Source organism: Pelodiscus sinensis, chromosome 20 (assembly GCF_049634645.1).
Source record: "Pelodiscus sinensis isolate JC-2024 chromosome 20, ASM4963464v1, whole genome shotgun sequence".
Lineage (NCBI taxonomy): Eukaryota > Metazoa > Chordata > Testudines > Trionychidae > Pelodiscus > Pelodiscus sinensis.
In genome coordinates, this window is record NC_134730.1 from 11,645,544 (window position 1) to 11,671,204 (window position 25,661).

The 25,661-nt window shown below is 52.0% G+C and overlaps 1 protein-coding gene across 4 annotated transcripts in view; it reads right to left on the minus strand.

Moving 5' to 3' along the window:
* MYO15B (myosin XVB) overlaps positions 1-25,404 on the minus strand; it is a 63,007-nt gene extending 37,603 nt beyond the window's left edge. For 2 of the 4 annotated variants that reach the window (XM_075903657.1, XM_075903655.1), the window contains exons 1-4: positions 11,141-11,193; positions 10,518-10,595; positions 2,495-2,552; positions 674-804 (exon numbers count right to left, since the gene is read on the minus strand). In XM_075903657.1, coding sequence (XP_075759772.1) covers positions 674-804; positions 2,495-2,552; positions 10,518-10,520 — 192 coding nt within the window. In that variant the 5' untranslated portion in view covers positions 10,521-10,595; positions 11,141-11,193. Of the gene's footprint in view, positions 1-673; positions 805-2,494; positions 2,553-10,517; positions 10,596-11,140; positions 11,234-13,822; positions 13,917-15,157; positions 15,334-16,657; positions 16,776-17,664; positions 17,790-19,911; positions 19,958-20,171; positions 20,321-20,754; positions 20,833-21,297; positions 21,424-24,321; positions 24,454-25,048 lie in introns of those variants that run through there. The other 2 variants (XM_075903658.1, XM_075903656.1) reach the window with 2 other exon arrangements.
* Between the last annotated feature and the right edge of the window lie 257 nt (positions 25,405-25,661).

A 25,661-nucleotide genomic window follows, 5' to 3' on the forward strand; every position in this document is an offset into this window, starting at 1 on the left:
CTAATGACAGCTCAGTGCCATAGACACAGCCTGTGGGGACGCAAAGCATAGACCCAGTACGCAGCTCCGGGTGGGGGAGGGGGTGTTTCTGCAATCCCCGATGTTCAGGCACATACTGGAGCAGAGAGACAAGGGGGGTAAGGAGCCCAGGAAAGCATCCTGACAGAGAAAGCACGTTCAGGGGGCTGGAACAATTTGTAAAGCGGGGCACTGAGAGACACTGAACCAGACTGCAAACCCTGCATCTGATGGAAACTGCTTCCAGCCAGGGCATGCGACAGCACCCCCTGCCCCTCTAGTTCCAGCACTTCTGAATACGTGAGAGTAGGGGAGAGGCAGAACCCCGTGGAATCTGGGGCAGAATGGCAGAGATGGGGAGAGGAGGAGACAACAATGAAGGGAGGGGTAGAGGGGCAGCAAGCAGGGAGGAGAAGGGGCAAGAGAGAATGGAAGGGTCCCTGTCAGGGTTCTCTGCAAACTGAGGACTTGGGCAGTCACCCAGGAGAGATTCCAATGCTGCCCACAACCGCCCACAGCTGGAACCATGTGTTCCTAATGGTGGTGCACATCTGCTTGTGCCTCAGTGCACATAACAACATTTATTCTGCACATGGATAGAAAAAGTTAGAGGGAACACTGATCCCTGTGGCTCATGGCATCAGCAGCATCCTACCTGGAAGTGAGACCTGATGAAGGCAGAGAAGAGCGAGTGGTTGATGTTGGGTGGGAGGGAGAGATTGCACTTGGCCTTGACCTCTGGAGGTGAAACCTCAGTGATCTGATTGGCCTGGACATGGTGCTTGCCTGTAAGCGAGAGGGGGGGGGGGATGAATACACAGCCTCAGGCCCACCTAGACACAGTGCCACACACCCAGTTAACAACACTGCCTGCCCACCAGAGACACCCACAGCATCTCCCAAGCTACCCACACCAACCCCTATCTCTGAGACACCGGAGGCACCCAACCCCCATCGCTACCATCACCCACCAGAGACACCTACAAAACCTCCTTCCCCCACCACCCCCACCTGAGACACTCACCCCATTTCCCCATCCCCACAGACCCTACAAAACCTCCTTCCCCCACCACCCCCACCTGAGACACCCACCCCATTTCCCCATCCCCACAGACCCCTGCCACACCCAGCTGCTCCCCCCACTAGACCTCCCTGCCTACCTGCCAAATGCAGTTTGCTGCCATTTTCCCCTTTGGAGAGCATGACTGGTGTGACCCTCCTGCCTGCCTGCTCCCCAGCTCATTGCTAATGCCTGTGCCCCGGGGGGCAGCAACAGAGCTGGGGGTCTGTAATGCTGGCACCAGAGAGGGGAGGGCAACGGGTAAATGCCTGGCCAGCTGCACTCAGCCCCTCACGCTGCCTTTGCTCTAGCTGGGGTTGGAGAGACAGGGCAGCTTCTTCAGGGAATGGACTCAAAGGCTCTTCTAGAAAGGGGGACTTTGCGGAGCAGAGGTGGGTCAGGGAAACAACACATCCAGGAGTAGCTCAGGTGTGGAGCAAACCTTGGACACCCACAGGGAACGCCCCTGGCCAGCTTGGAGGCATTGCCATTCCTTCACAGTGTACAAATAATGGAGCCCTGCAGAGACTCAGCTGGCAGTGTCCCAGTTGATAAATAAACCAGAGGTCACCGAAAGCGAGGCAGCAGATAAGGGAGTTATCGGGGCGATAGGACAACAAACGCCTCCCAGGCTACAGAGACTTCCCAAAGCAACACGGCTTCTGCTCGCCTTCTCCTGCTCTCCCCCCCCTCCTTCCGCTTTCCAAGCAGCGCCTCCCCCACTGCCACCCCCTCTGGTTAAACCTTCCTGGCACTTCAGGGGAAGCCAAAAGTTTTCTTGTCCCAGGAAAGCTTCCAAGGTTTCAAAACTTCCTCATTCTGCACTGGGACGAAGTCACGACCGGGGATGTTATATAGCGGGTAATAGAACAGCTGTGGAACTGCAGGAAATCTTAGCGGCTCTCTGTGCCTCTGTCCCTTTCTATGGCTCACACAGTCAGACTGGGGCAGGGGCCGTCTCTTGCTGTATGTTTGTACAGCATCTAGCGCGCTGAGGCCCCTATTTCAGCTGGGACTCCTAGCTGCTACCATCATACAAATTAATTAGCCATCAGGGCAAGGCAACTGTTAACGAGCAGACGGTGCTGGATGCCCACAGGAGCACTGCAGCTCACAGAGATGTGTGTCAACTAAGTTGCAGGGGTTGGTCCCATTCACAGAATAGGTCAAGTGGCAGAGATCGAGGGTAAAACCTCACATCTGCGGCACCTACCGGACAGAGCTGCTTCTCTATCTCTGCATCTTGGAGGAAGCCCTTGGGTGTGTGTACGTGTACACACACACACACACACACACACACACACACACACACACACACACACACACACACACACACACACACACACACACACACACACACACACACACACACACACACACACACACACACACACACACACACGGGATTTTTCTTACCTTTGGCAGAGTGCAGGAGGGCCGCCAGCTCTGCCGGGATCTCCAGCAGGCCCACATCCTGAGGAGAGAGGGAGCAAAGCATCAGCAATCAAAGTAGCAGGAGCCAAAGAAAAATAAAATGGCAGGTGAAAACAGGGTCTGACTCGCGGTGTTTTTACTCAGACTTTGGGAAACGCTGCCACTGAGTCCCACGACAGTGTGGAAGGAGCCAGACCTTGAGCATTTGAGCCAACCAGAGTATTTGGGGGTGGGTGGGGGGTTCTAGAAGCTTATCAAACACAAGGAATAAATAAGAGTCGCATTGAAAGGACGGTAAAGCGGGAGAGAGTCATTGCTGCTGATGGCCAAGCACTACTGGGGGAAATATACAAAACTTATTGCTTTTTGGTTACTTCTCCCAAGTCCAAGGGGTTCCTAGTTCTGCATAAATAAATGAGACCATGTGTGACGTAGTGTGGGTACCTTGCTGGTTGCTAGGCTTGGGCTGTGGGTGACCCCCACTGGCTGCTGCCTGTACCACAGCCCAGCCGAGTAGCTGATGGGACAGGAAGGTCACCTGTTCTACCAGTTACCCCCCAGAGAGAGGAACAAAGGAAGGTGGAATGCTGCCCCTGGCTGGGGGGCAGGGCTGGAAGGGATGGTCTTTAGTTTCGGTCTGGGAAGCAGGGGAGAAGGAACTAGGGAGGGGGCTGGGATTGTAGGGCCCAGCCACCCCCCATCTCAAGGGGGGGCACTGAGGCCTCTTAGCCCCAGTTCCTGTAACCAGATGACATCTGTGCTGTGCTGTACCCTGGAGAAGCAATAAACTCCCTCTGTTCTACTGGCTGGTGGAGTCTGTCCGTGCCATTACAGGGGTGCAGGAGACGGGAAAACCCCAACGCGCCGTCACACCATGTTTCTGGGTTCCCCCCACCCCCACAGCAGCTGCTTTTTCATTATTTTACAGCATCCAAGAGCACTGCTATACAAATAATAAAAGGTGGCCATTAAGTTAATGGAGTTCATCTACATTTATGAGATTGTAACCTGGTCCCTAGGGGTATGTCTACACTACAGCGCTAATTCGAACTAACTTAGTTTGAATTAGTTAATTCGAACTAAGCTAATTCGAATTAGCACATCCAGACTTAAAAACTAGTTCGAATTAGTGTTTTGCTAATTCGAACTAGCATGTCCACACTGAGTGGACCCTGAACCGAGGTTAAGGATGGCCGGAAGCAGTGCCGGCAGGGCAGCAGATTAGGACTTAGAGCGTGGAGCTGCTGCCTCAGGCTAGCCGAGGGCTGTGCTTAAAGGGACTCTACCCCCACCCCAGACAGACAGTTCTCAGGGGTTCCCCGCTTGCAAAGCAGTCCTGGCTTGGAGTGCCCTGAGTGCCCACACTCGGCACATCACAGCACTCGGCCATCAGCCCGGCTGCACTTGCTGCAGGCTGCCATCCAGGGGGGGTCAATCAGGGGGGTGCAGGAGAGCTTCCACCCTGAGGAGCCCGCAGAGCCACCCCAGTCCTCCCCATTGGGGGCTCGTACCCCATTCCTCCCTCACCTCCTTCCACTTATCCCTCCCTAGCCCCCCTTCCTGATGTATAAAATAAAGGACACGTGTTCAAAAATAGACACTCTCTTTATTGAACAAAACTCGGGGAGAATGGGAAAAGGTGGTGGGAGAGGGGAAGAGAGAGGGTGGGAGAGGGGAGGGCAACTAAAATGATCAGGGATTTGGAACAGGTCCCATATGAAGAGAGGCTAAAGAGACTGGGACTTTTCAGCTTAGAAAAGAGGAGACTGAGGGGGGATATGATAGAGGTCTATAAAAGCACGAGTGGTGTGGAGAGGGTGCATAAAGAAAAGTTCTTCATTAGTTCCCATAATAGAAGGACTAGAGGACACCAAATGAAATGAATGGGTAGCAGGCTTCAAACTAATAACAGAAAGTTCTTCTTCACAAAGCAAATAGTCAGCCTGTGGAACTCCTTGCTGCAGGAGGCTGTGAAGGCTAGAACCATAACAGAGTTTAAAGGGAAGTGAGATAAAGTCATGGAGGTTGGGTCCATGGAGTGCTATTAGCCAGGGGGTAGAAATGGTGTCCCTGGCCTCTGTTTGTGGAAGGCTGGAGATGGATGGCACGAGACAAATGGCTTGGTCATTGTCTTCAGTCCATCCCCTCCAGGGTCCCTAGGGTTGGCCGATGTCGGCAGACAGGCTACTGGGCTAGATGGACCTTTGGTCTGACCCAGTACGGCCATTCTAAGCTCAGGGCTCAGGGTCGGGGGTCTCACTGGACCACCTTGATTTTCATGCAAACCTGCTCCTGGGTGGCCATGCTGGCAGCTATCCTGCCCTAGACGGCCACTTTCCTGTGCCTAGTGCGGAGGTCGTGGATGAGGTCCACGATGTCTGCACTAGACCAGGCGGGCGCCCACCTCTTGCAGATCTGGGCAGGCTCCTGGGAGCCGCCAGCCTGGTCCCAGGAAGAGGGGGAGGGCTGGGTGGCAGCGGGTGGCTGGCTCATGCTGTGCCAGGTGCAGGGTCTGCTGGCTGGGTGCTGGCAGGCTTGCACCTGGCACGGGCACCGTAGCCAGCCCGTGCCCCTTTAAGGGCTCCGGGGCCGGAAGGGGGGCAGACGAGTTTCCCTGGTGGTGCCCAGAGTGGCCACCAGGGAAAGCTGGGAAGGGCTAGCCTCCCACTAGTTTGAATTAAGTGGCCACACAGCCCTTAATTCAAACTGCTTAATTCGAACTAGGCATTAGTCCTCGTAGAATGAGGTTTACCTAGTTCGAATTAAGCGCTCCGCTAGTTCTAATTAAGTTCGAACTAGTGGTTTGCATGTGTAGCGCCTATCAAAGTTAATTCGACATACCACACTAATACCAACCCTGGTACTTTCCCTTGCAACAAACCCCGCTGCCAGCTTTGTCCACATATTCACTCTGCTGACACCATTATTGGGCCTAACCAAGTGAGTTACAAGATCAAGAATACATATTCCTGCGCCTCCAGAAATATAATCTATGCTATCATGTGCCGAAAGTGTCCGTCTGCTATGTACATTGGACAAACGTCTCAGGCACTTCGCCAAAGAATCAATGCCCACAAAACAGACATTAGACAGGATCACAAAGAAAAAACAGTTGCTTGTCATTTCAACCAGAAAGGACACAGTCTCAATGACCTGCTAACCTGCATCCTACTTCAGAAGACATTCAAATCTGCACTTGAAAGGGAATCCTCTGAACTGGCATTCATGCTAAAATTCGACACTCTCCGCACTGGACTTAACAAAGACCCCAGCTATCTTACCCATTACAAAGATAGCTTCCCCAATTATCACCTCTAATACTATTAATTCACAGACATTTCCCCTTCCCCACCTCTAATATCATTAACTCACTGGCATTCACCTTCCTTCCCCCCCCCCCCCCACATCCCCCTTCTGTTCTGTAATGTGATTTGTCCTTTTCATGTGTGTTCATTTTTTTTAAATTGTATCCTTTGGTATATATGGTTGTGACTATTTTCTTCCATTATTTGATCTGAGGAAGTGGGTCTGGCCCACGAAAGCTCATCATCTAATAAACCATCTTGTTAGTCTTTAAAGTGCTACATAGTCCTGTATTTTGTTTCAGCTACACCAGACTAACACGGCTACATCTCTATCACTATTCTAACGTCTGTTAGTTCAAATTAACTTTGTAGTGTAGACATACCCATAGTTCTCTACTTCTCAGTGTAACACAAGCAGGCAGAATCAAACTTGGGACCTCTGGAGCTGAGACCATGCAACTCTACAGCAGGAGCTAAAAGCCAGCTGGCTCTCAGCTAAGGCTCAATAGTCTCTCTGTAGATGGTCTCGGTCCCACTAGCTGGGACAGTGCCCCACACCCAGAAGGCAAGTGGGTTACATCTGCACCTTGCATTGATGTGTACACCTACTCAAAGTGGACGTACCTTGCTACCATTCTTGGGACCAAGTCTTTCTCCTCTGGCTGAGGTCAGAAATCCCATTCATTTCAACAGGCTAGTCACTTGAGCCAAGCCATGTGACCTCTGGGCAGCCACCTGTGCCACATCATCCCCACTGCTATTTGTAGCAGGATAACTCGAGCAAAGCTAACGTGAGTCTCTCCACCTAGCCTGGGGGAAGGGCATGCTCCCAGCTCCAGTGTAGACATGCCCTAAGGCAAGGGTGGGCAATAATTTTTGCCTGGGGGCCCCTTCAAAAATTTTTGAATCAGCCCACGGCCACCCCGGGAGGGGAGGGGCCTAAATAGGAAGGGGCGGGGCCTAAATAGGAAGGGGTGGGGCTACCCCACCCCCAGACCACAATTGGTCTGGGGGAGGGGAAGCCCTTTCCCCCCGGCACCCATGCCCTGGAAGAGGCTAGGCACACTCTCCCATGCCCAGGCCAATCAGGGACTTCAGAAAAGCAGACTTTGATTCCCTCAGAGAACTGATGGGCAGGATTCCCTGGGATGCTAACATGAAGGGGAAAGTTGTCCAGGAGAGCTGGCAGTATTTTAAAGAAGCCCTATTAAAGGCGTAGGAAGAAACCATCCCGATGTGCAGCAAGAAAAGCAAATATGGCAGGCGACTGGATTGGCTTACCGAGGACATCCTTGATGAGCTTAAACACAAAAAGGAAGCTTATAAGAAGTGGAAACTTGGACAGATGACTAGGGAGGAGTATAAATATATTCCTCAAGCATGCAGGGGAGTTATCAGGAAGGCGAAAGTGCAATTGGAATCGCAGCTAGCAAGGGATGTGAAGGGTAACAAGAAAGGTTTCTACAGGCATGTCAGCAATAAAAGCATGATCAGAGAGGTTGTGGGGCCCTTACTGGATGAGGGAGGTAACCTACTGACAGATGATGTGGGAAAAGCTGAAGTACTCGATGCTTTCTTTGCCTCTCTCTTCACGGACAAGGTCAGCTCCCAGACAAATTCAATAGGCAACGCAGTATGGGAAGGTGGTGGAGAGCCCTTAGTGGGGAAGGAACAAGTTAGGAACTATTTAGAAAAGCTAAACATACACAAATCCATGGGTCTGGATTTAATGCATCCGAGGGTGCTGAGGGAGTTGGCAAATGTCATTGTGGAGCCTTTGGCCATTATCTTTGAAAACTCGTGGAGATTGGGAGAGATCCTGGATGACTGAAAAAAGGCAAATGTAGAGCCCATCTTTAAAAAAGGGAAGAAGGTCAATCCAGGGAACCACAGGCCGGTCACTCTCACCTCAGTCCCTGGAAAAATCATGGAGGGGATCCTCAAGGAATCCATTTGAAGCACTTGGAAGAGGGGAAAGTGATCGGGAATAGTCAACATGGATTCACAAAGGGCAAGTCATGCCTGACCAATCTGATTAGCTTCTATGATGAGGTAACTGGTTCTGTGGATATGGGAAAGTCAGAGGATGTGATATACCTTGACTTCAGCAAAGCTTTTGATATGGTCTCCACAATATTCTTGCCAGCAAGTTAAGGGAGTATGGATTGGATAAATGGACTGTAAGATGGACAGAAAGCTGGCTAAATTGTCGGGCCAATGGGTAGTGATCAATGGCTCGATGTCAGGATGGCGGTCGGTTTCTAGCGGAGTGCCCCAAGAATCTGTTCTAGGACCAGTTTTGTTCAATATCTTTATTAATGAGGGGATGGATTGCACCCTCAGCAAGTTCTCAGATGACACTAAGTTAGGGGGAGAGGTAGATACACTGGAGAGCAAGGATAGGTTCCAGAGGGACCTGGACAGATTAGAGTATTGGGCCAAAAGAAATCTGATGAGGTTCAACAAGGACAAGTGTAGAGTCCTGCACTTGGGATGGAAGAATCCCAAACATTGTTACAGGCTGGGGACTGAATGGCTAAGTAGCAGTTCTGCAGAAAAGGACCTAGGGATAACAGTGGATGAGAAGCTGGATATGAGTCAACAGTGTGCCCTTGTAGCCAAGAAGGCTAATGGCATATTGGGGTGCATTAGGAGGAGCATTGCCAGCAGATCCAGAGAAGTGATTATTCCCCTTTATTCAGCTCTGGAGAGGCCACACCTTGAGTATTGTGTCCAGTTCTGCCCCTCCCCCCACTATAGAAAGGATGTGGACGCATTGGAGAGGGTCCAGCGGAGAGCAACCAAAATGATGAGAGGACTGGAGCTCATGACCTCCGAGGAGAGACTGAGGGATTTGGGTTTGTTTAGTCTGCAGAAGAGAAGAGTGAGGGGGGATGTGATAGCAGCCTTCAACTTCCTGAAGGAAGGTTCCAAAGAGGATGGAGAAAGGCAAAACAAGGATCAATGGTCTCAAATTACAGTGGAAGAGGTCCAGGCTGGATATTAGTGTTCTTGCGGAAATTCAAGCAGCCAGTGTAGACAGCTGGCAAGTTTTTTTTGCGGAAAAACCTGCCAGTCTAGACGCAGCCGTATTGTTTATTCCCCTTTCCATAAGGGAACAGCTATAGCAGCAGAAGGCACCTTTATTGCAGTAGAATTGCACTATTCTAACTTAACTAGGCCAGCAAAGGGGCACAACTTTCTAGTGCAGACAAGGTCTCCATAGACCTATATGCTTCACTGCTAGTCACACAACCTGACCTCAGCTTCAAGCTGGCCTGAGCTGAAACAAGTCCAAAAACTCAAGCTCAACAACCTAGCACGGCTTCATGTGAACCCGCCCCACCCTAAACCCAAAAGGCAACCAGGAGCGTGGCTCCAGTGAACGAACTGAAAGTGAAGGCCCTATTTGCATAAAGTGAAAGCACCATCATTTCCACAGTCCTCAGTCTGAACAGAACAAAGCAAATCCCAGGCAGGGGCCAGGCCTGGAAGAGGGGGACTGGCTTTTGCTTGGCTGGCTGCAGCCTCAGGTGGGCTTCATGTCGCACACAGAACCGCTTCCCCCGGGAGCTGCTGAGCAAACCACTCTCTCCAGTTCAACAGGAGGCGCGAGGCCCTGCCTGCTGCAAATGGGGATGATTCAAGGCCAAACTTCTCCCCAAAAAATGTTCTGTTCAGAGGGAATCCAATTGTGTCCTGGGCCCCTCCCCACTGCCACTGTGCAGGTGACAGGCTGACGGTTCTGTTCTAGCCGGCACAATCCATCCTAGAAGCCATTAAGATTTAGTGGGATGTATCCCGTATGATGCCAACGCAACGGTAGCCTAGGCGTTAATTCCTTCATGGCAGCAGAAACTCACAGCCTCACTTCTGAAATACGGGCACACAGCTGGAACTGTGGCACCGCAGCGGGAGATACCTGGAGGCTGCTTCTGAAAGAGGAGCTGCCTCACAGAGGTCTAGGTACATTATGCATCAGTACAGATATGAATACAAGTATCAGACTTGATACCCGAACAATACCCCCCTTTACAGATAAGACTGCTGCTACTAGCTTACAGTTATAAACTGCATTTTACCCCAAAGTCCTTGACCCACACTGGCTCTCTCGCCTCTATTGGCAGACCCCTGTCCCCAGTACACACCCACATATAGGAACAATCATTCCAAAGTAGCCACCTCTGGGGTGGAACATGGGTGTGTCACAGCAACAGCATGCTTCAGTGCCAGAGAAGATGATGACACCATTCCCCCTCTCTGGCCCCTGACCTGCAGCTGACATCCCTAATTCCAAGGAACAATCCCATGGGATCTGTAACAAAGGCAAGTGGTAGGGACCGAGGGCCTTGATTTTGCAGGTCACCCAGAACAGCTGAGAAAAGGAGATTTGAGTCCTGTTGAGCATTAGGATTAAATTCATTTCTACGTGGAAGCCAAGCCCCTTCGGCCTGTTTCCAAAGCTCATCCCCAGGCACTTGGGTGACCCTATTGCTCCTTGTTGATGCAGGTTATCTCATGGAATTGCAGCACTTCGGCTCCCTTGGGCCTCCTCTGCCAGCTGGCTGGGTTACAACAGCTGCAGCCATCTGGCTCCTTTATCTCTGTCTGTCACACTGCTGGAAACCCCAGCAGGCTGGTTTGTTTGGATAAACGAGGCCAGGCCCTCCTAGCTGATGCACTGGAACTTATCGACCTACCATTCCGGGGCAGCTACCACGCTCCTCACCACCTCTGGCCAGCGACTCGGCTCTCTGCCGGCTGTCCTCACAGCGCTGCTGTCAGAAGGAAGAGAAGTGGCATGAGGGCACTTCCTGGGGCGTGCCAGGCATGTCGGAGGGGAAATGCTTTGGATGAGCAGGATTTCCTGGGCATGTGCAGGAGCTGGCTTGCCGTTTCAGCAGCTAGTGCGTTAAAGGGAGAGGGGGAACACAGAATCTTCTTAGGATGTAGCTACTCGGGGGACCGAGGTCTGGGCACCACCCTTAGTCCCCGCAGTACATCAAAGACCCCGTGTTCCCAGGCTGAACACACTCAGAAAGGAGCCCCTACCCCACAGCCTGCTCTCCAGATAGCCTGGCAATTACTGTCTCACGGGATACACGTGACAACGCCCCACAAAGTACACAGTGACCGGAAATGTGGGTCAGCTCCCTCTCTTGGCAGCTGAAAAACCTGAATCCAGCCCAGAGAGGTATCCAAACAGGGGGCTCTCCTGGACGGCTGGTTGGGAACCCCAGGGGAGCTGTGCACCCATCCAGCTCTGCCCGTTCCCAGTTTGCGGGCACGGACACTCAACCCCGTCCCACCCGATGCTACTCACCTGCCTCCTGCTCGGAGGCTGTGCAGCTGTCTCGCTCCCTCTCTCCTGTTTGTCTGCTGAGGATGTGTGACTAGACGGGAAGGTGCCAGGGCTGGGCTGGAGAACAGGCAGGCGTACTAAAGTCCACCCAGCGTAATGCCACGGGGCGGGGGGGTAGGCTGTGGTTCTAGCAGGTGAACTTTGAGACCTTTCATTGTTGTCACTCTGGGAGGGAGCAGAGCCTTAGAAGGCAAACACGAGGGCTGGGCATGGGAGGATTTGCTGGGGTTACTCTGGAGAGGGATTGGAGCAGAGCTGAGAACACATGCCCTGCTCTGGCAGTACAGGCAGGGGCGGCAGATTTGTATAATTTTTGGTGGTGCCCCATTAGCCACACCCCCTGACCCCTGTTAACCACGCCCCCTGACCCCCATTAACCATGCCCCCTGACCCCCGTTAACCATGCCCCCTGACCCCCGTTACCCAGGCCTCTGGAGATAACACACTTGGGGCAAGATGGACACGTGACCAGAAGTAAAAGGTGTCATGTCATCCCTTTCGAAGGATTTTTCCCACCATCCTCCTACCAACAGGGATTAGTTTGGCCCCCACCAAACCCCCCTCATGCAACTATCCTGCAATTGCATTAACCCAAGGTGTGTGACATTAACTCGGGGGCAGAGAGCTGGGGAAAGTGTTCCCTCTAAGGCTATGTCTACACTCGTGCATTCTTGTGCAAGAACCCACAGAGTATTCACACTGTCCTGCTCTTGCGCAAGGAAATTTACAGTACGGCATGGTAAGAGAGGGCGTCTTGCACAAGAGCTACGCTCTTTTCTAACAGGTGTAAGCTCTCTTGCCAAGAGGGCAGTGTGGATGCTCGGCAGGGATTTCTTGCGCAAAAAACCCCTATGGCTAAAATGGGTGCTCTTGCGCAAAAGCACAGCTTGCACATGGCAGTGTGGACGTGTTCTTGTGCATGACTTCTTACACAAGAACCCTTGCGCAAGATGTTCTTGCGCAAGAAGCCGCCAGTGTAGACACAGCCTAAGAGTTTCCTCCCATGAGCAGAATGAATTTTGTGTTGTGCACCAGTACTGAGTTCATGTGGCTTGCTTGGATGTGCCACTGTGGCACCCAAGTTATTAATAAATATTTTATAAACCTTTACCTTTTTTCTCTGCTGCCATGTCTCCTCCCCTTGCTCCATCAGCTCCCCTGGTGCCTGCTGCCCCCCAACTCCTCACCCTCCTCTGCTGTCCTGACTCCTGCCCTTCTCACTGCCCTCAGCCCTCCTGCCCCCCTCCACCAGCCCTTCTCTCCCCCCTGTGCCCACTCCTCCAGTAGCCTCACTGATCGTGTGAGCTACCCCTCCTCATCCCCTCTTCTAACACTTCCCTCTACACACCTGCCCTGCCTCTCTCCTCTGGTGCTGGTCCCTCCCCTGCAGGTGTCTGCCCTTCTGTTTCACCCCCAGAATCCCCTGGCACCTGCACCTTCCCTTACTGCCCCTGCCCCCTTTGCCTTCTTTTTCCCTGATGCCCACCCCCTCACCACTCTCTGCCCCCATTATCCTCATGCCCCTCTGTGCCCTCACACATGACTTGCTCCATCCCCACCTTTCTCATGCCCACCCCTTCTTTCAAGCCTTCTCCCAGCACCTCCCCCTCCTCCCTCTAGCCCCCAAAGCGCTTACTCTCTCCTCTCCCAGCATCACCCTGTCCCCACTCCCACTGACACCTCCCCTCCTGCCCTTTTCCTCATTGTCTGCATTTGGCCCCCTGGCATTTGTTTCTCCTCCACCCTGTCCCTTGGTGTCTTCCCCTTTCTTCCCCCTCCTCCTTCGCACAAGTCCCTTCCTCTCCCACCCCTTCCCCTATTTTCCCCCTCCCCCTCCGCATAAGTCCCTTCCTCCTCCTCCGCCTCCCCCATTTCCCCCCTCCCCCTCCACACAAACCCCTTCCTCCCCCTCCCCCATTTTCCCCCTCCACACAAGCCCCTTCTCTTCCCCTTCCTCCTCCGCACAAGCCCCTTCCTCCCCCTCTCTCTCCCCTTACCTTACCTTCTGCCTTCCACTTTGCAGGGCCAGAGTCTGCGCTTGGACCCCAGAAGTCCCAGGACTCTGAACCTGGAGCTAAGCCGCACGGCGCAACGCCACGCCGAGCAATTTTAAAGTCCCAGGCTGTGACATCACGTCACACCCGGGCATCTCCTGGGAACACCGCACATAGCAGCAGCAGCTGGCAGTGCGCACCAGCACGGGGGTGCCAGACTGAAAGCTACGCACGGCAGAGACGGGACGGGGGGGGGACGCTCTGGGGCTGGGGTGGGAGGACGCGCGGGGGGGCCGGCAGGTGGGGGCCGGAGCCTGCTCCAGGCAGGCCCGGGGGAGAGACCCATCTCCAAATATTGGTGGAGCAGGGCCCCCGGCTCTGAATATTGCTGGACCATGGGCACCACGAGCCCATATAACTCGCTGCCCATGAATACAGGTGGCCATGCCGTACCCTGAAGGTATTTTCCATGTGCAGCAAGACAAAGATCAGCCCAAGTCCTCTGTCCCTGCTCGCTCCCAGCCCCTTCTTCCACTCCGAGAGCCAAAGGCAGGTTTCACAGGCTGGGACAATGTGACTGTCTAAATCCCAGAACCATCTACTAAGATGGCCTGACACTGCCGCGCGTGCCATCTGCTCCTCTGCCTACCTGCCAGCGCTTCCGTGTCTGCACCAGGGGCCTGGAGATTAAAACAACCATCCCAAGCTGCACCAGCATCATCTTCAGCCTCCTATAGCGCTTCCTGAGAGCAGAGCGGGGGCAGGGAGAGAAGGAAAATTCAGCAAAGCAGGCCAGGTTGTGTGGACTAAGCGGTTACAGCTGTGTCTGTGGGGTTGGGTTGCTGTATAACCAATGGAACTATGCAGGCAGAAGCCCTGTCGTGGATGCAGTTATCCCAGTGTACTGGGCTTCCATCAGCATAGTTTATGCCAGGTTCCCCACCTATACTGGCACAGGCACTCGGGTATCAGTGTCCCTGCATGCCTGGCCTCGGGGTTTGGCCGGTTGAGCTATCCCCATACGACTCTCAGCAAAACAGTCTGAGCACGGACAAAGCTCCAGTTTGCCATCTGAATTCATCTGGGTTGGAATTCCCAAGGGAGTTAGGCACCAGACTCCCAATGTAACTCAATGAGATTTAGGTACCTACCTCCCCACGGCACCTTTGCAAATCCCAGTCATTGCTCTTATCCATCTCCTGACCTCAAGGATTAACAACCAATTCTGCTAAAGTTTCTGCTTTAGGAGCAACAAGAGTCTGGTTAGTTATGACTCAGAAGGAAAGATCCTTCCTAAGGATACAGGAACCTTGTGGGGTTGGCCCCAGGGACAGGCGAACTTTTTAGCTGTTCCTATGCGAGGAAGGACAGACACAGGGCACATAAGACCCCATGCACCACAGGACTTAATGCCATATTTGAAATAATTTTCTAAGCACACAGATGGGCAAACAGGGCGAGAGTCCTCACGCTGTGCTGGCTTATGGGAGGACCACCCTTATAGCAGGTATTGAACTGGGAACCTCTAAAGCTAAAGCATAGGCTGCTACCACTTGAATTAAAGAGTCACAGCTCTAGAGCGGTGGTTGTATCAGCCCATGTCTTCGGTGGACTGACAGAGGGGGGCCCGGAGCACACACTCAGTGGGTGTTACTTACACTTGCTTAAGAAACTCTGCTTCCACCTAGCAAGGAGGTTAGTTTGCCACGTGAGAACTGCTGTCGGGGTTGTCTCAATCATTGCGCTCTGAAGCCACGTTATACCACCCTGGGTAAAGGTTGGTCAAGCAGGGTGCCGCCCCTCGCATGGACAAGCCCACAAGGTGAGCCATTCGGACGGGCAGTGCACATCCTGTCCCCACCACCCCGCATGGGGGCACCGGGCAGGACTCTGAGTTACTGGATCTGTGCACGGCCCACAGCAGATGCTTATGCTTAGAACTGGCCAACACATACAAGCATGGGTCTGGCCTTTGACCTCTGACCTTGCCTGATGACCCCGAAAATGAGCCTGGATGATCGTGACCTTCTGCCGGAAGATCTGGAATTGCCTGCGGCTGATGAGGCCTCGGATGTTCCGCTGGAGGGTGACAATGGCCCAGCTCTGCTTCTGGCTCCATCGTCTCTCCAGCAGCTGCTTGGCCTTCTCCTTCAGGAAGACCTGGGTAGAAGAAACAGCTGCTGACCTACAAGAAGCGGCAGTGTCCACAACAGACACGGGTGTTTACAACCCCTTAATGTAACCCAAGCCCCATGGAGCCGCTGCCGCCCATCCTGACACAGGCTACCCACTGACATGAGTCATTGTTCTTAGATCAGGTGACACTTGGACTCTTCCAGGTCCTTTCTCTATTTAGGGAGGGCTGGAACCAGGCCAGATTAACTCTTCTGACGGCCCAGGGCTATTAGATTTTGTCGAGCCCCCAAGGCTCTGGGCTGGGGCCAAAAATGAGAGCTTCAGCATGCAGGAGGGGGCGGTGGGTTGAGGCAGGGGGCTGAGTACAAGGGGTGAGGGCTCCAACTGGGGGTGCAGGCTCTGGGCTGGGGCTGAAGAGTTTGGGGTACAGGAGGGGGCTCCAGGCTGGGGCCAAGGAGTTAAGAGTGCAGGAGCAGGCTCAGGGAAGGAGCTGGGGGTGGGCGTGCTGATCTGAGAGGGAGGTAGGGTGTGAGAGAGGGCTGAGGGTTAGGGTGTAGGGCACTTATGTGGGGCAGCATCTCTCTGATGGTACAGGCCCCAGAGAGGGGGGAGCAGGTACCTTTGTGCACTGCCCTGTGCTTGCCTGTAGGCACTGCTCCCTGCAGCTCCCATTGGCTGTGAGTCTCAGCCAATGGGAGCTGCAAAGGTGGAGCTTGCAGGCGAGGGAAGTGCACAGATGGAACTTCCTGGAGTTTGTCGCTCCGGCCTGGGGGGAGGGTGGAATGGCAGCACGCGGAGCCACAAACCCCCTCCCTTGCCAGCAAAAGTGGAACTCCGGGGCTTGAGTGGCTGCAGCCCAGGGCTCAGAGCTAAGGGGTCCCACAGAAAGATCTGCACTTTTGACAGCCCGGAAATACTTTTGTGGGGGCCTTCCTTAAGCCCAGGGCCTGAGCTACAGCCCCTAGAGCCAATTTCTTAATCCAGCCTCGGCTGGAACAGGGGGCTCTGGCTCAGGATTGAGGTACCTCAGGAGTGCCAGGCACAGGGACCCCAGCAGCAGCACACCAGTGGATGCTGTAGGTTAGCACAATGGAGGCCCACGTACATTCATTGGCTGGCCTAGGGACTCAGGGCCCGCTCTACGCTCAGTCTCCCCCTCTCACAGGCACTAACCTTCTCCAGCTCAACAAATATGTAAAATGGAAATCAAACCACAGAGACGGCCCGGGCAGGAGATCAGTCCTCCCACCCAGCTGTGTGCGGCGGGAGCTGAGCACCCTACATAACATCAGGACCAAGAGGGTGGACAAAGCTCTGGGCTCAAGACAGGGGAATCCTTAGACAGCACCTTTGTCACTCCAATCTGATAGAGGTCCGAGGGGTGCCCCACTACATGTGAGAGCAGCGCGGCGCATCGGTCCCTCTGCTCTGAACAGCTCTGCCCTGGGACCATCAGGGTCCCATACCTGAAAGACACAGGGGATGCCCTGGATCAGGTGAGAGAACAAAACCCAGCACTTCAGCAGCTCTGCAAAGTCAGGCACAGATGAGCTCCTGGATGCAACTGGCAGCAGATGGGGTCTTGGGGACATTTCATTAGAAACTTAACTGAGATCATTTCACACAGGCCACCAGAAAGCCATCCCAGGGGAGTGGCTTTCAGCAGCTACGAGTATGGAGCCAGTCCTGCCAGCGCTCACACACGTGAACAACTCTGCACGCTCCATGCCAGGGGACTCCCTGTGTGCAGGAAGTTACTTGTGCATGTGTTTGTGCTTGCAAGGCCCTTTACAAAAAACAAAACAAAAAAACCCGCTGGGGGACACTGGTTGATCAAAAAAAGGGGGCAGGGGCAGGGGAAGGGAGGGGGAAAACCGTCAAGCAAAAAAAAGCTGGTGGCCCCTTGAAAATGGTGGCTCAGCTCATCTGCCCCCTAAGACCGGCTCGGAGGGGGGGGAGTGATCAGGTTATCACGGAATCCTTACTTTCACTTTGCGGAACCCCGGGGTTCCGTGGAGCACTATGTGGGGAACACTGTTTTAGAGGCATTTGGGGAGAACAGATTCTGATTTTCATTATATACCAACATCTCTTTATTTTTCTTACAAGGAAAGGCATTGACACTTCCCTACCTCACAGGGCATTGTGAAGATAAATATGTTAAAGACTGGGAGGGGCTCTGATACTACAGTAATGGGGGGGGGGCAGATAATTACCTAAGATAGATCCAAACAAGCCTGAAAGCGGAAGGCCCCAGAGAAACAGCCACACACGTAGCCTGCGTCATTGGTACTGTAGTTCCCTTGAGCTGCCTAGAAATCCCAGCCAAAAGGAAGAGACGACAAACTGAAGTACCTGACTAAGAAGTGCTGAAACAGGATGCGGATGGGGTATCCCTCCTTCCTGACATGGATGGCCTCCAGTATCCCAGAATGCCTCAGCTGACAAGTGACATATTCCACATCAAAGATGTCAGACAGCTGTGATAGGAAGCCATGGGGAAGGGGAAGCCAAGGTGGATGGGGAAAAGAGAATGGACAAATAGAAAGGTGGGCAATTAATAAGAGCCATGCCTTGCTGGTTTATCCCCCAAGCTTCCACCAGTCACCATGCAGTGATGTTGCCATGCTGGAGGGTGGGATGATTAAACTCATAGAATACTAGAACTGGAAGGGAACCTTGAGAGACTGTCAAGTCCAGCCCCCTGCCCGCCCGGCAGGACCAAGTGTAACCCATGCACCTAATAGGGAGCTATCTCTGTGCAGGAGATAGGAATGAGCTTAGCATTAATGTTCCTGAGCTGATTTAACACTCCACACCCAGAAGCTTGAGGAATTGGGTGTGGAAGTTTGGGGTCAGACTCCATGAGCCAGCAGGCAGGGCAGCTGCTTTTCTAAGGGCCTTGTGCCCTGTGTGAGCTGGGAGGAGCTGAGCCAGGAGCAGAGAGCAGATGCTGTCCTTCACTCTGTAGCACTTTGCAGCAGGTAATAATGATGTTAACCCTCTACCAGAGATCATGTGCAATGCTGATTACAGCAAGGGGAAAGTGGGAGAGAAAAATAACTTCTGTTTTAGTTGCATGCTTGTTTTGATTTTAGCCAAACTGTTTTAGTTCACTTTCTCAGCCAGTAGGATTCTTCAGCTCCTCTTTAAATGTAGCAATGGGGAAAGAGTCAGTTCTGTTTTGTTGTTCTCAGTTTTTATATTTTCTTGTAACAAGGTTTTTAAATCGGTTCACTTGTGAGTTAACTGGCTGGTTAATCAGCGAGCTGGCTGCCTAGCAGTGATCCGCAGCAGAGGAAGAGTCTGCCTGGACTCCACTGCTGTGTCTAGACTGGCAAGTTTTTCCGCAAAATCATCTGCTTTTGCGGAAAAACTTGCCAGCTGTCCGCTTGAAAACTTGCCAGCTGTCCGATCTCATGTAAGATCGTCAGTGCTTTTGCGGAAATACTATGCTGCTCCCGTTCGGGCAAAAGTCTTTTTCTGAAAAACTTTTGCGCAAAAGAGCCAGTGTAGACAGCAGAGATTTGTTTTCCACAAATAAGCCCCGATTGCGAAAATGGCAATCGGGGCTTTTTTGCGGAAAAGCGTCCTGCCAATCTAGACGCGCTTTTCCGAAAATGCTTTTAACGGAAAACTTTTCCATTAAAAGCATTTCCTGAAAATCATGCCAGTGTAGACGTAGCCCACCTGATTCCCTACAGCAAGTGGAGAGAGGGTTCAGACGCAGCATATGGTGCAGATTTGATGAGCTGGCACAAACCGAAACTTCGGGGAACTAAATCTAAGCTTTTGGGATCTCTCAGTCTCTTCTCGTGTTTGTGTGGACTGAACTATTCACATTTTACTTTTAGTTTTCTTTTTACTTATGTTTACTGTAACTGTGGACGATATCTGTGGCTTATGAAATAGCTGTGTTTATGTTGTAAGAATTAGATTAGTATTTGTTATTATGACCCTATCCTCCAAAGCTCTTGCAACCCCACCCAGTTTTATATCATCTGCAAACTTTATAACCATACTCTCTATGTCAATATCTAAATCGCTGATGAAGATATTGAATAGAACCGGACTCAAAACAGATCACCTGTGGAACACCACTTGTTATGCCAACTGTCTTCAGTTGTTTTCCTTCAGTCTTGCTTCCCATGGGAAGCAAGCTCTCTGAGTTTACTAAAATCTGCCTTTCTGAAATCCGTTGTCTCTATTTTGTGTTTTCCCTTCTGCCATTCCTTAGAATCATGAACTCTGTGATTCCATGATCACTTTCACCCAAGCTGCCTTCCACTTTCAATTTTCCAACCAGATGCTCTCCACATCCTGCCTGTCACTTTCTGGAGGCAATTTCCCGACAGGTGTGAAGGAGGGACCCTGTGGGGAGAGGTTGTGAGAGACAGAGCAGAGCATGTAGCCAACACTGAAATCCTCCTCCAGAGTGGTCTGAGCAAGCAGAGCAGAGGAGACACCTCAAAATGCAGGGATGCTGAGATGGCAGCAGGCCAAGTGGGGAAGGCTGGAGAGCATGGGAGTGAACTCTTCTGTCTGAGGGGTCCCACAGAACCTGTGGTGGCTTCTCCCACCCAAAGCAGGTGGTGCTCTCACCTTTTTCGGGTTGGGCGTGATGCAGCGAATGAAGAAAGTATGGCTCCTAAGGGCAGAGGAAAGGGAGGACACATTAACGGCCCCCGCCCAGAAACGTTCTGGTTTAACCCCAGGGACAAGGGAGCTCCCAAATCCCCAGAGCAACTCAGTCTCTGCCGCACTGGCTCTGTAGCCCAATCCCCGTCCCCCAAGCTCCCCGCAGACCAAGCCCCAGGTTAGTCAGCCTGCAGCGGGGCTAGTGCCATCATGGTCCCCCTCACCTCCTCAGCTTGGCTGTGAGATCCTGCAGGGACTGCTGGAATCGGGACACCAGGGTAGAGACATGAAGCTTAAGCCCTTTACCTCTCATGGCCAGCTCCCCCTGCTGTGTGTGATGTCCCTTGGCCTGCTGGAATAGGTGGGACACCAGCTGGAAAGAGATGGAAAAGGGGCTGTCAGTGAATAACACTCCCCTTTGTGCTATTAAAGACGAGTTTCTGGAATTATTATAGTCAAAGGATGAGGACCCTTCCCCATCATTCTCCCCCCACAAAAGCAGGGCTGGGCCTGTTTGCAATCAGAGGATGTTCCCACCTCGCCCATCTGCCCATGGAGTGGGTAAAGCATATACAATACATATGCCTTGGGCACTGTCATGATCTCCCTAGGGAGCTCAGAAGGTAAGTCAGCAATGAGTCTGGTGGAATGGGCCTACATCCATCACTCAGTGCAGGTTTCCCAAACGGCTGTGTAAAGTTTCTTACTATTTCCCCAACTAGCCCCCGTCACCTGGGTCTTCAGGCTTCCCTGAAGAAAGCAACACAGGCTCCTGCACCAGAGGCAGCCCAACCCTGAATACTGTACCTGGAGGTGACTCTGGGAGAAAATCTCAACGACTTCTGGGCGAAGCTGGTCGTGGTTTTTATTCAGAAACTTGTGAACCTGTAAAACCAAGCTCTGACCAATCAGAGAGAGACCATCAAAACCAGACACTAAAGCCCCATCACCGACGGATGCAGCCCAGCATTCTGCAAAAAGTCCCTTCCACCGATCTTCTGACATGTCCTACAATGGCTCAGAATTAGCCCACTGTAACCTGAGAACACAAGGGCTCCCCCAAGCTCCCACAATACTGACACTTTATCATCTCTGTCCTTAGTACCAGTGTTCCCTGTAAGCTGAGCACTTGTCCAGCTGCTCAAGAGAGATTCAGATGCTGCCCAGCTGATTAGCAGAGCGCCCGTAGCTAGGTTTTTTGTTTATCCTAGTGGTGCACATTCACACATGCCTTGGTGCACATAGAAACACGTATTCTGCACATGGATGAAAAAGCTTAAAGGGAACATAGCCTCATACCCAGTGCTCAAGCTGCTCTGGGTCTGCTCCAACCTCGGCCCAAGAGCATACCTGGTAGGTGACAGGACCTGCATAGTGCTGCACAGTGAAGACTGGCGAAGGCAGTTTGGGCTTGCCGTACCAAGGGCTATTTCCATGATGGTAATGGCACTTCTGGAGGAAGGTGTGGTCAGTGGCCTGTGCAGGAGATAGACACATGCCTGAGAGCTGAAGCCTATTCGCAGATTGAAGAGCCATTGTTAAACTGGGGTTAAGGAATTAAAGTCACATTGGTACCTTAAAGGGAACCAGACACACCTTAAACTAAGGGTGGGCAAAATATGGCCCATAGGTCTGATCCAGCCCACCAATCCGCCAGCTCCAGCCCATGGACCAGCAGGAGCCTTCGGCAGGCTCCCTACCTGCCCTGCCCCCACACACAGCTCAGAGCAGCCAGCTGTGGGAGCCATGTATTTCTCTGAGCGCCACTTTGAGTGGCATGCGGGGGGTTGGAAAGCAGGGAACCTGCCTGAGGGAGCCGCTGGGCTGCTGGCCAGGAGCCACCTTGGTAAGTGCCTCCCAGCCACAGCCTGCACCTGACACTCCAGCCCTTCCCTCCCCCAACCCTCTGCCCCCCTTCCTTCACCCTTATCTCACGTAACCCAAACCCTCTGCACCCACCCCCACTCCTGCTCCCATACCCCCTCTCCCAAGCCCCATGCTCCTCCTGCACCCCACAACCCTATTCCAAGCTCCTTTCTGCACCCAACCTCCATCCTGGACTCTGCATCGCCTCCATTAATATCCTAGAAAAGTGCGGCCCTTATGCACTTGCCAAATTCTTGGAGTGGCCCCCCCCATCAAAAATTATTCTGTTCCCTGCTTTAAACTGTATATGTGACCCACTGTTCAGCTGAGTTATGCCCCAACTGATCGTCGATGGTTCACATAAGAAGGTAAGAACTTACTGCATTTACCAGCTACGGTATTAGAATCACTCCTGTTATTTAAGAGTAGAAGCTCTGTTTGCCAGTGCTAGGGTCTGAGGTTGAGTCCTCATTGACAACCACAGGTGACTTGTAGTAGTGCCCAGGAGGTGCATCATCCCCACTCCCTGTGGCTCTACCAACATTCGATTGCTAAATGGGTGCTCCCTCATGCCTCTTCCCTGTTCCTCTGTGTGGCCCTCCCTAACCTCCCTCCTCTCACAGACACCAGCCGTCTATGTGATAGCCTATGATAGATGGAAGAAGATTGACCTATAATCTCTTCAAGGACAAACAATAACAATGTCCATCTCTGACCAAGCCATGAAATTTTAGATTATAGAATCAGACTCCCAGGGCTGGAAGAGACCTCAGGAGGTCATCAAGTCCAGCCCCCTGCCCAAAGCAGGACCAGCCCAAATTAAATCATCCCAGCCAGGGCTTTGTCAATCCGAGACTTAAAAACCTCTAGGGATGGAGATTCCACCCCCTCCCTAGGTAACCCATCCCAGTGCTTCACCACCCTCCTAGTGAAATAGTTTTTCCTAATATCCAACCTAGACCTCTCCCACCACAACTTGAGACCATTGTTCCTTGTGCTGCCATCTGTCGCTACTGTGAACAGCCTTTCGCCATCCTCTCTGGAACCTTCCTTCAGGAAGTTGAAGGCTGCTATCAAATCCCCCCTCACTCTTCTCTTCTGCAGAATAAATAAGCCCAAATCCCTCAGTCTCTCCTCGTAGGTCATGCGCTCCAGCCCCCTAATCATTTTGGTTGCCCTCCACTGAACCCTCTCCAATGCGTCCACATCCTTTTTATAGTGGGGGCCCCAAAACTGGACACAGTACTCCAGATGTGGCCTCACCAGTGCCGAGTAAAGGGGACTAATAACTAGGGATGTAAAGGCTTAGTCACTCTTGCCCCCTTCCTGCCTCTAACATATAGAAGCAACAAGGGGTTAAGTCCTGCATGTGGTTAGGTCAGACTAGATGATCATAATGGTCCCTTCTGACCTTAAAGTCTATGAGAAGAAGGGTACTGCCACTTTGAATGCCATAGGGAGCCCAGTGTCAGGCTCCTCGTGGCATTTCAATGTGGCAGCACCACATGGAGCCGGAGGTCAGCTGGGGACTCCCTAGCTGATCCCAGGCTCCATGTGGCACTGCCGCTTTGAAATGCTGGGTGCAGCCCAGGATCCCAGCTGACCCCGGTCTCCACGCAACATGCCAGTTTTGAAATTTCAAAGCGAAAGCGCCGGTGTGGAGCCTGGAGTCAGCGAGTCTTCCTGCTGGCCGTGGGCTCCACAGGGCATTCCACTGGGGCTCTTGTACATTTAAAAGGCGGAGTGTGGAAGTGCTTATCAACTAGTCGAGTAGTCAATGGAAATTCCATCGACTACTCAACTAGTAAATTAATCGCTACTTAACATCCCTAACTTCTCTAGATCTGCTGGCAATGCTCGTCCTAATGCAGCCTATATGCCATTAGCCATCTTTGCTACCAGGGCACACTGTTGACTCATATTCAGCTTCTCATCCACTGCTATCCCCAGGTCCTTTTCTGCTGAACTGCTGCTTAGCCACTCTGTTCCCATCCTGTAACAGTGGTTGGGATTCTTCTGTCCCAAGTGCAGGACTCCACACGTGTCCTTGTTGAACCTCATCAGATTTCTTTTGGTCTCATCCGATTTCTTTTAGATCTGTGAATAACTAAAAAATAACCACCCCACCTTTTCAAAAAACAATCTAAGGCACCGTCCTCACTGAGGTCAACAAAATAAAGCACACTTGGAATATTTGACCCAAACTTCTTTTAAGAAGGACTTTTTAAAAGTGAAGTACATCAGTTTCCAAGCAGTGGAATAGTGCTAGCTTTTTTAGACTGTCTTATCTCACAAATGTCTTCTACCACGGTACCCCTTACAAGAGGTAAACGCAATCTCCTCTAGCAGAACAGCAACCCTGAGAAATGTCAGTAAAACTGGAGCTGAATGTCGAATGGACGTCAAAATCGGGATTCACTAGTGTCAAATGAATCCACATCCCAGTGCCCTTCTTCCCACTTAATTTGTTATCCCAGGCATGGTTGATAGCCATGATGTGTTCTTAACCTGAGCCAATGAAGTCTGGTCATCCAGGATGCGTAAGATGCCGTGGGGCTTTGCAGCAATCAGATCCAGGCATGACTCTTTGTGCATCATGGAAATGGGGATCCAGACTAGCTCCTCTTGGGTGTACTCCTCCTGCAGGGCACAGGTCATTCAGCCAACCCCGCCCACACACCATGAAAATGATGTGACATCAGGGAGTTAGTAGAGAGAGCCAATTGTTAATTGATACTGTTAGAAACGTGCATTGTAGCTCCCCCATTAGAACCCATGGGACCCTCTTCTAAGATTGTGAATGTTCTTTCCAATCTGTGAGGAGAGAGCTATACTAGAGCAAGAAAACAAGGAGTGTAAGAGATCCTGAGTCTGGAAATTACCCTGATTTCCTGCCCGGAGGCAAAGCAAAGTGCAACCACTTAGCTGTCAAAACAGGCCTTAAAGTTACAGGTGTGATCAGGGTCTCAAATCCCAACTATGCTCCTTAAAAACCTGAAAAATGGAGAAGGGCCCTAGCAGACTCCTCTCACACTCTTACTGCAGAATTAGCACAGGGTCACAGGCAACACAACCTCAGCAGGATGGCCTGGGGAGGGAGAATATAGGTGTCAAACAAGTGAAATCGCTCCCGTCAACCCCCTCCTTGCCTATTAGGGAGCTCCATCCAGCTGAGACTGACTTAACTCACTGCATGTGTGTCATTCCCCACCAGCTGGTGAGGGTTCTGTTTTACCTCTTCCTGGGTAATGACTGTCTGACGGAAGAAATGTTGGAGATGCTCATTCGCAAAGTTGATGCACAGTTGCTCCAAGCTGTTCACCCCCAGGTCCTGTAGACGTGTGGAAAGACACATCCCTCACTCTTTTCTGTTACTAGTATCATCTTTATCACAGTAATGCCAAAGGACCAATCATGAATAGAGTCCCATTGTGCTAGGCACTGACCTGAGAGTAGAAGGCAGTCCTGGAGCCAAAGCCGACCATTGAATAGCTAAGGCCGTGTCTAAACTACATCCCTTTTCGAAAAAGGGATGTAAATTAGACACTTCGAAATTGCAAATGAAGCCGGGATTTAAATGTCCCATGCTTCATTTGCATAGTGGCGGCCGCGGTTTTTTCGACATGGGGCTTTTCGATAGTAAAATGGAAATTTAGACGGGGATCTTTTGAAAATAAAACCCTTTTTCGAAAGATCCTGTACTCCTCAAAAAATGAGGTTAGGGTCATAATTCAGAATGATCTGGACACACAGGAGAAATGGTCTGAGGCAAATAGGATGAAATTCAATAAGGACAAATGCAAAGTACCATAAATTAGCACATATAACCCGCACATGAGTATTACCCG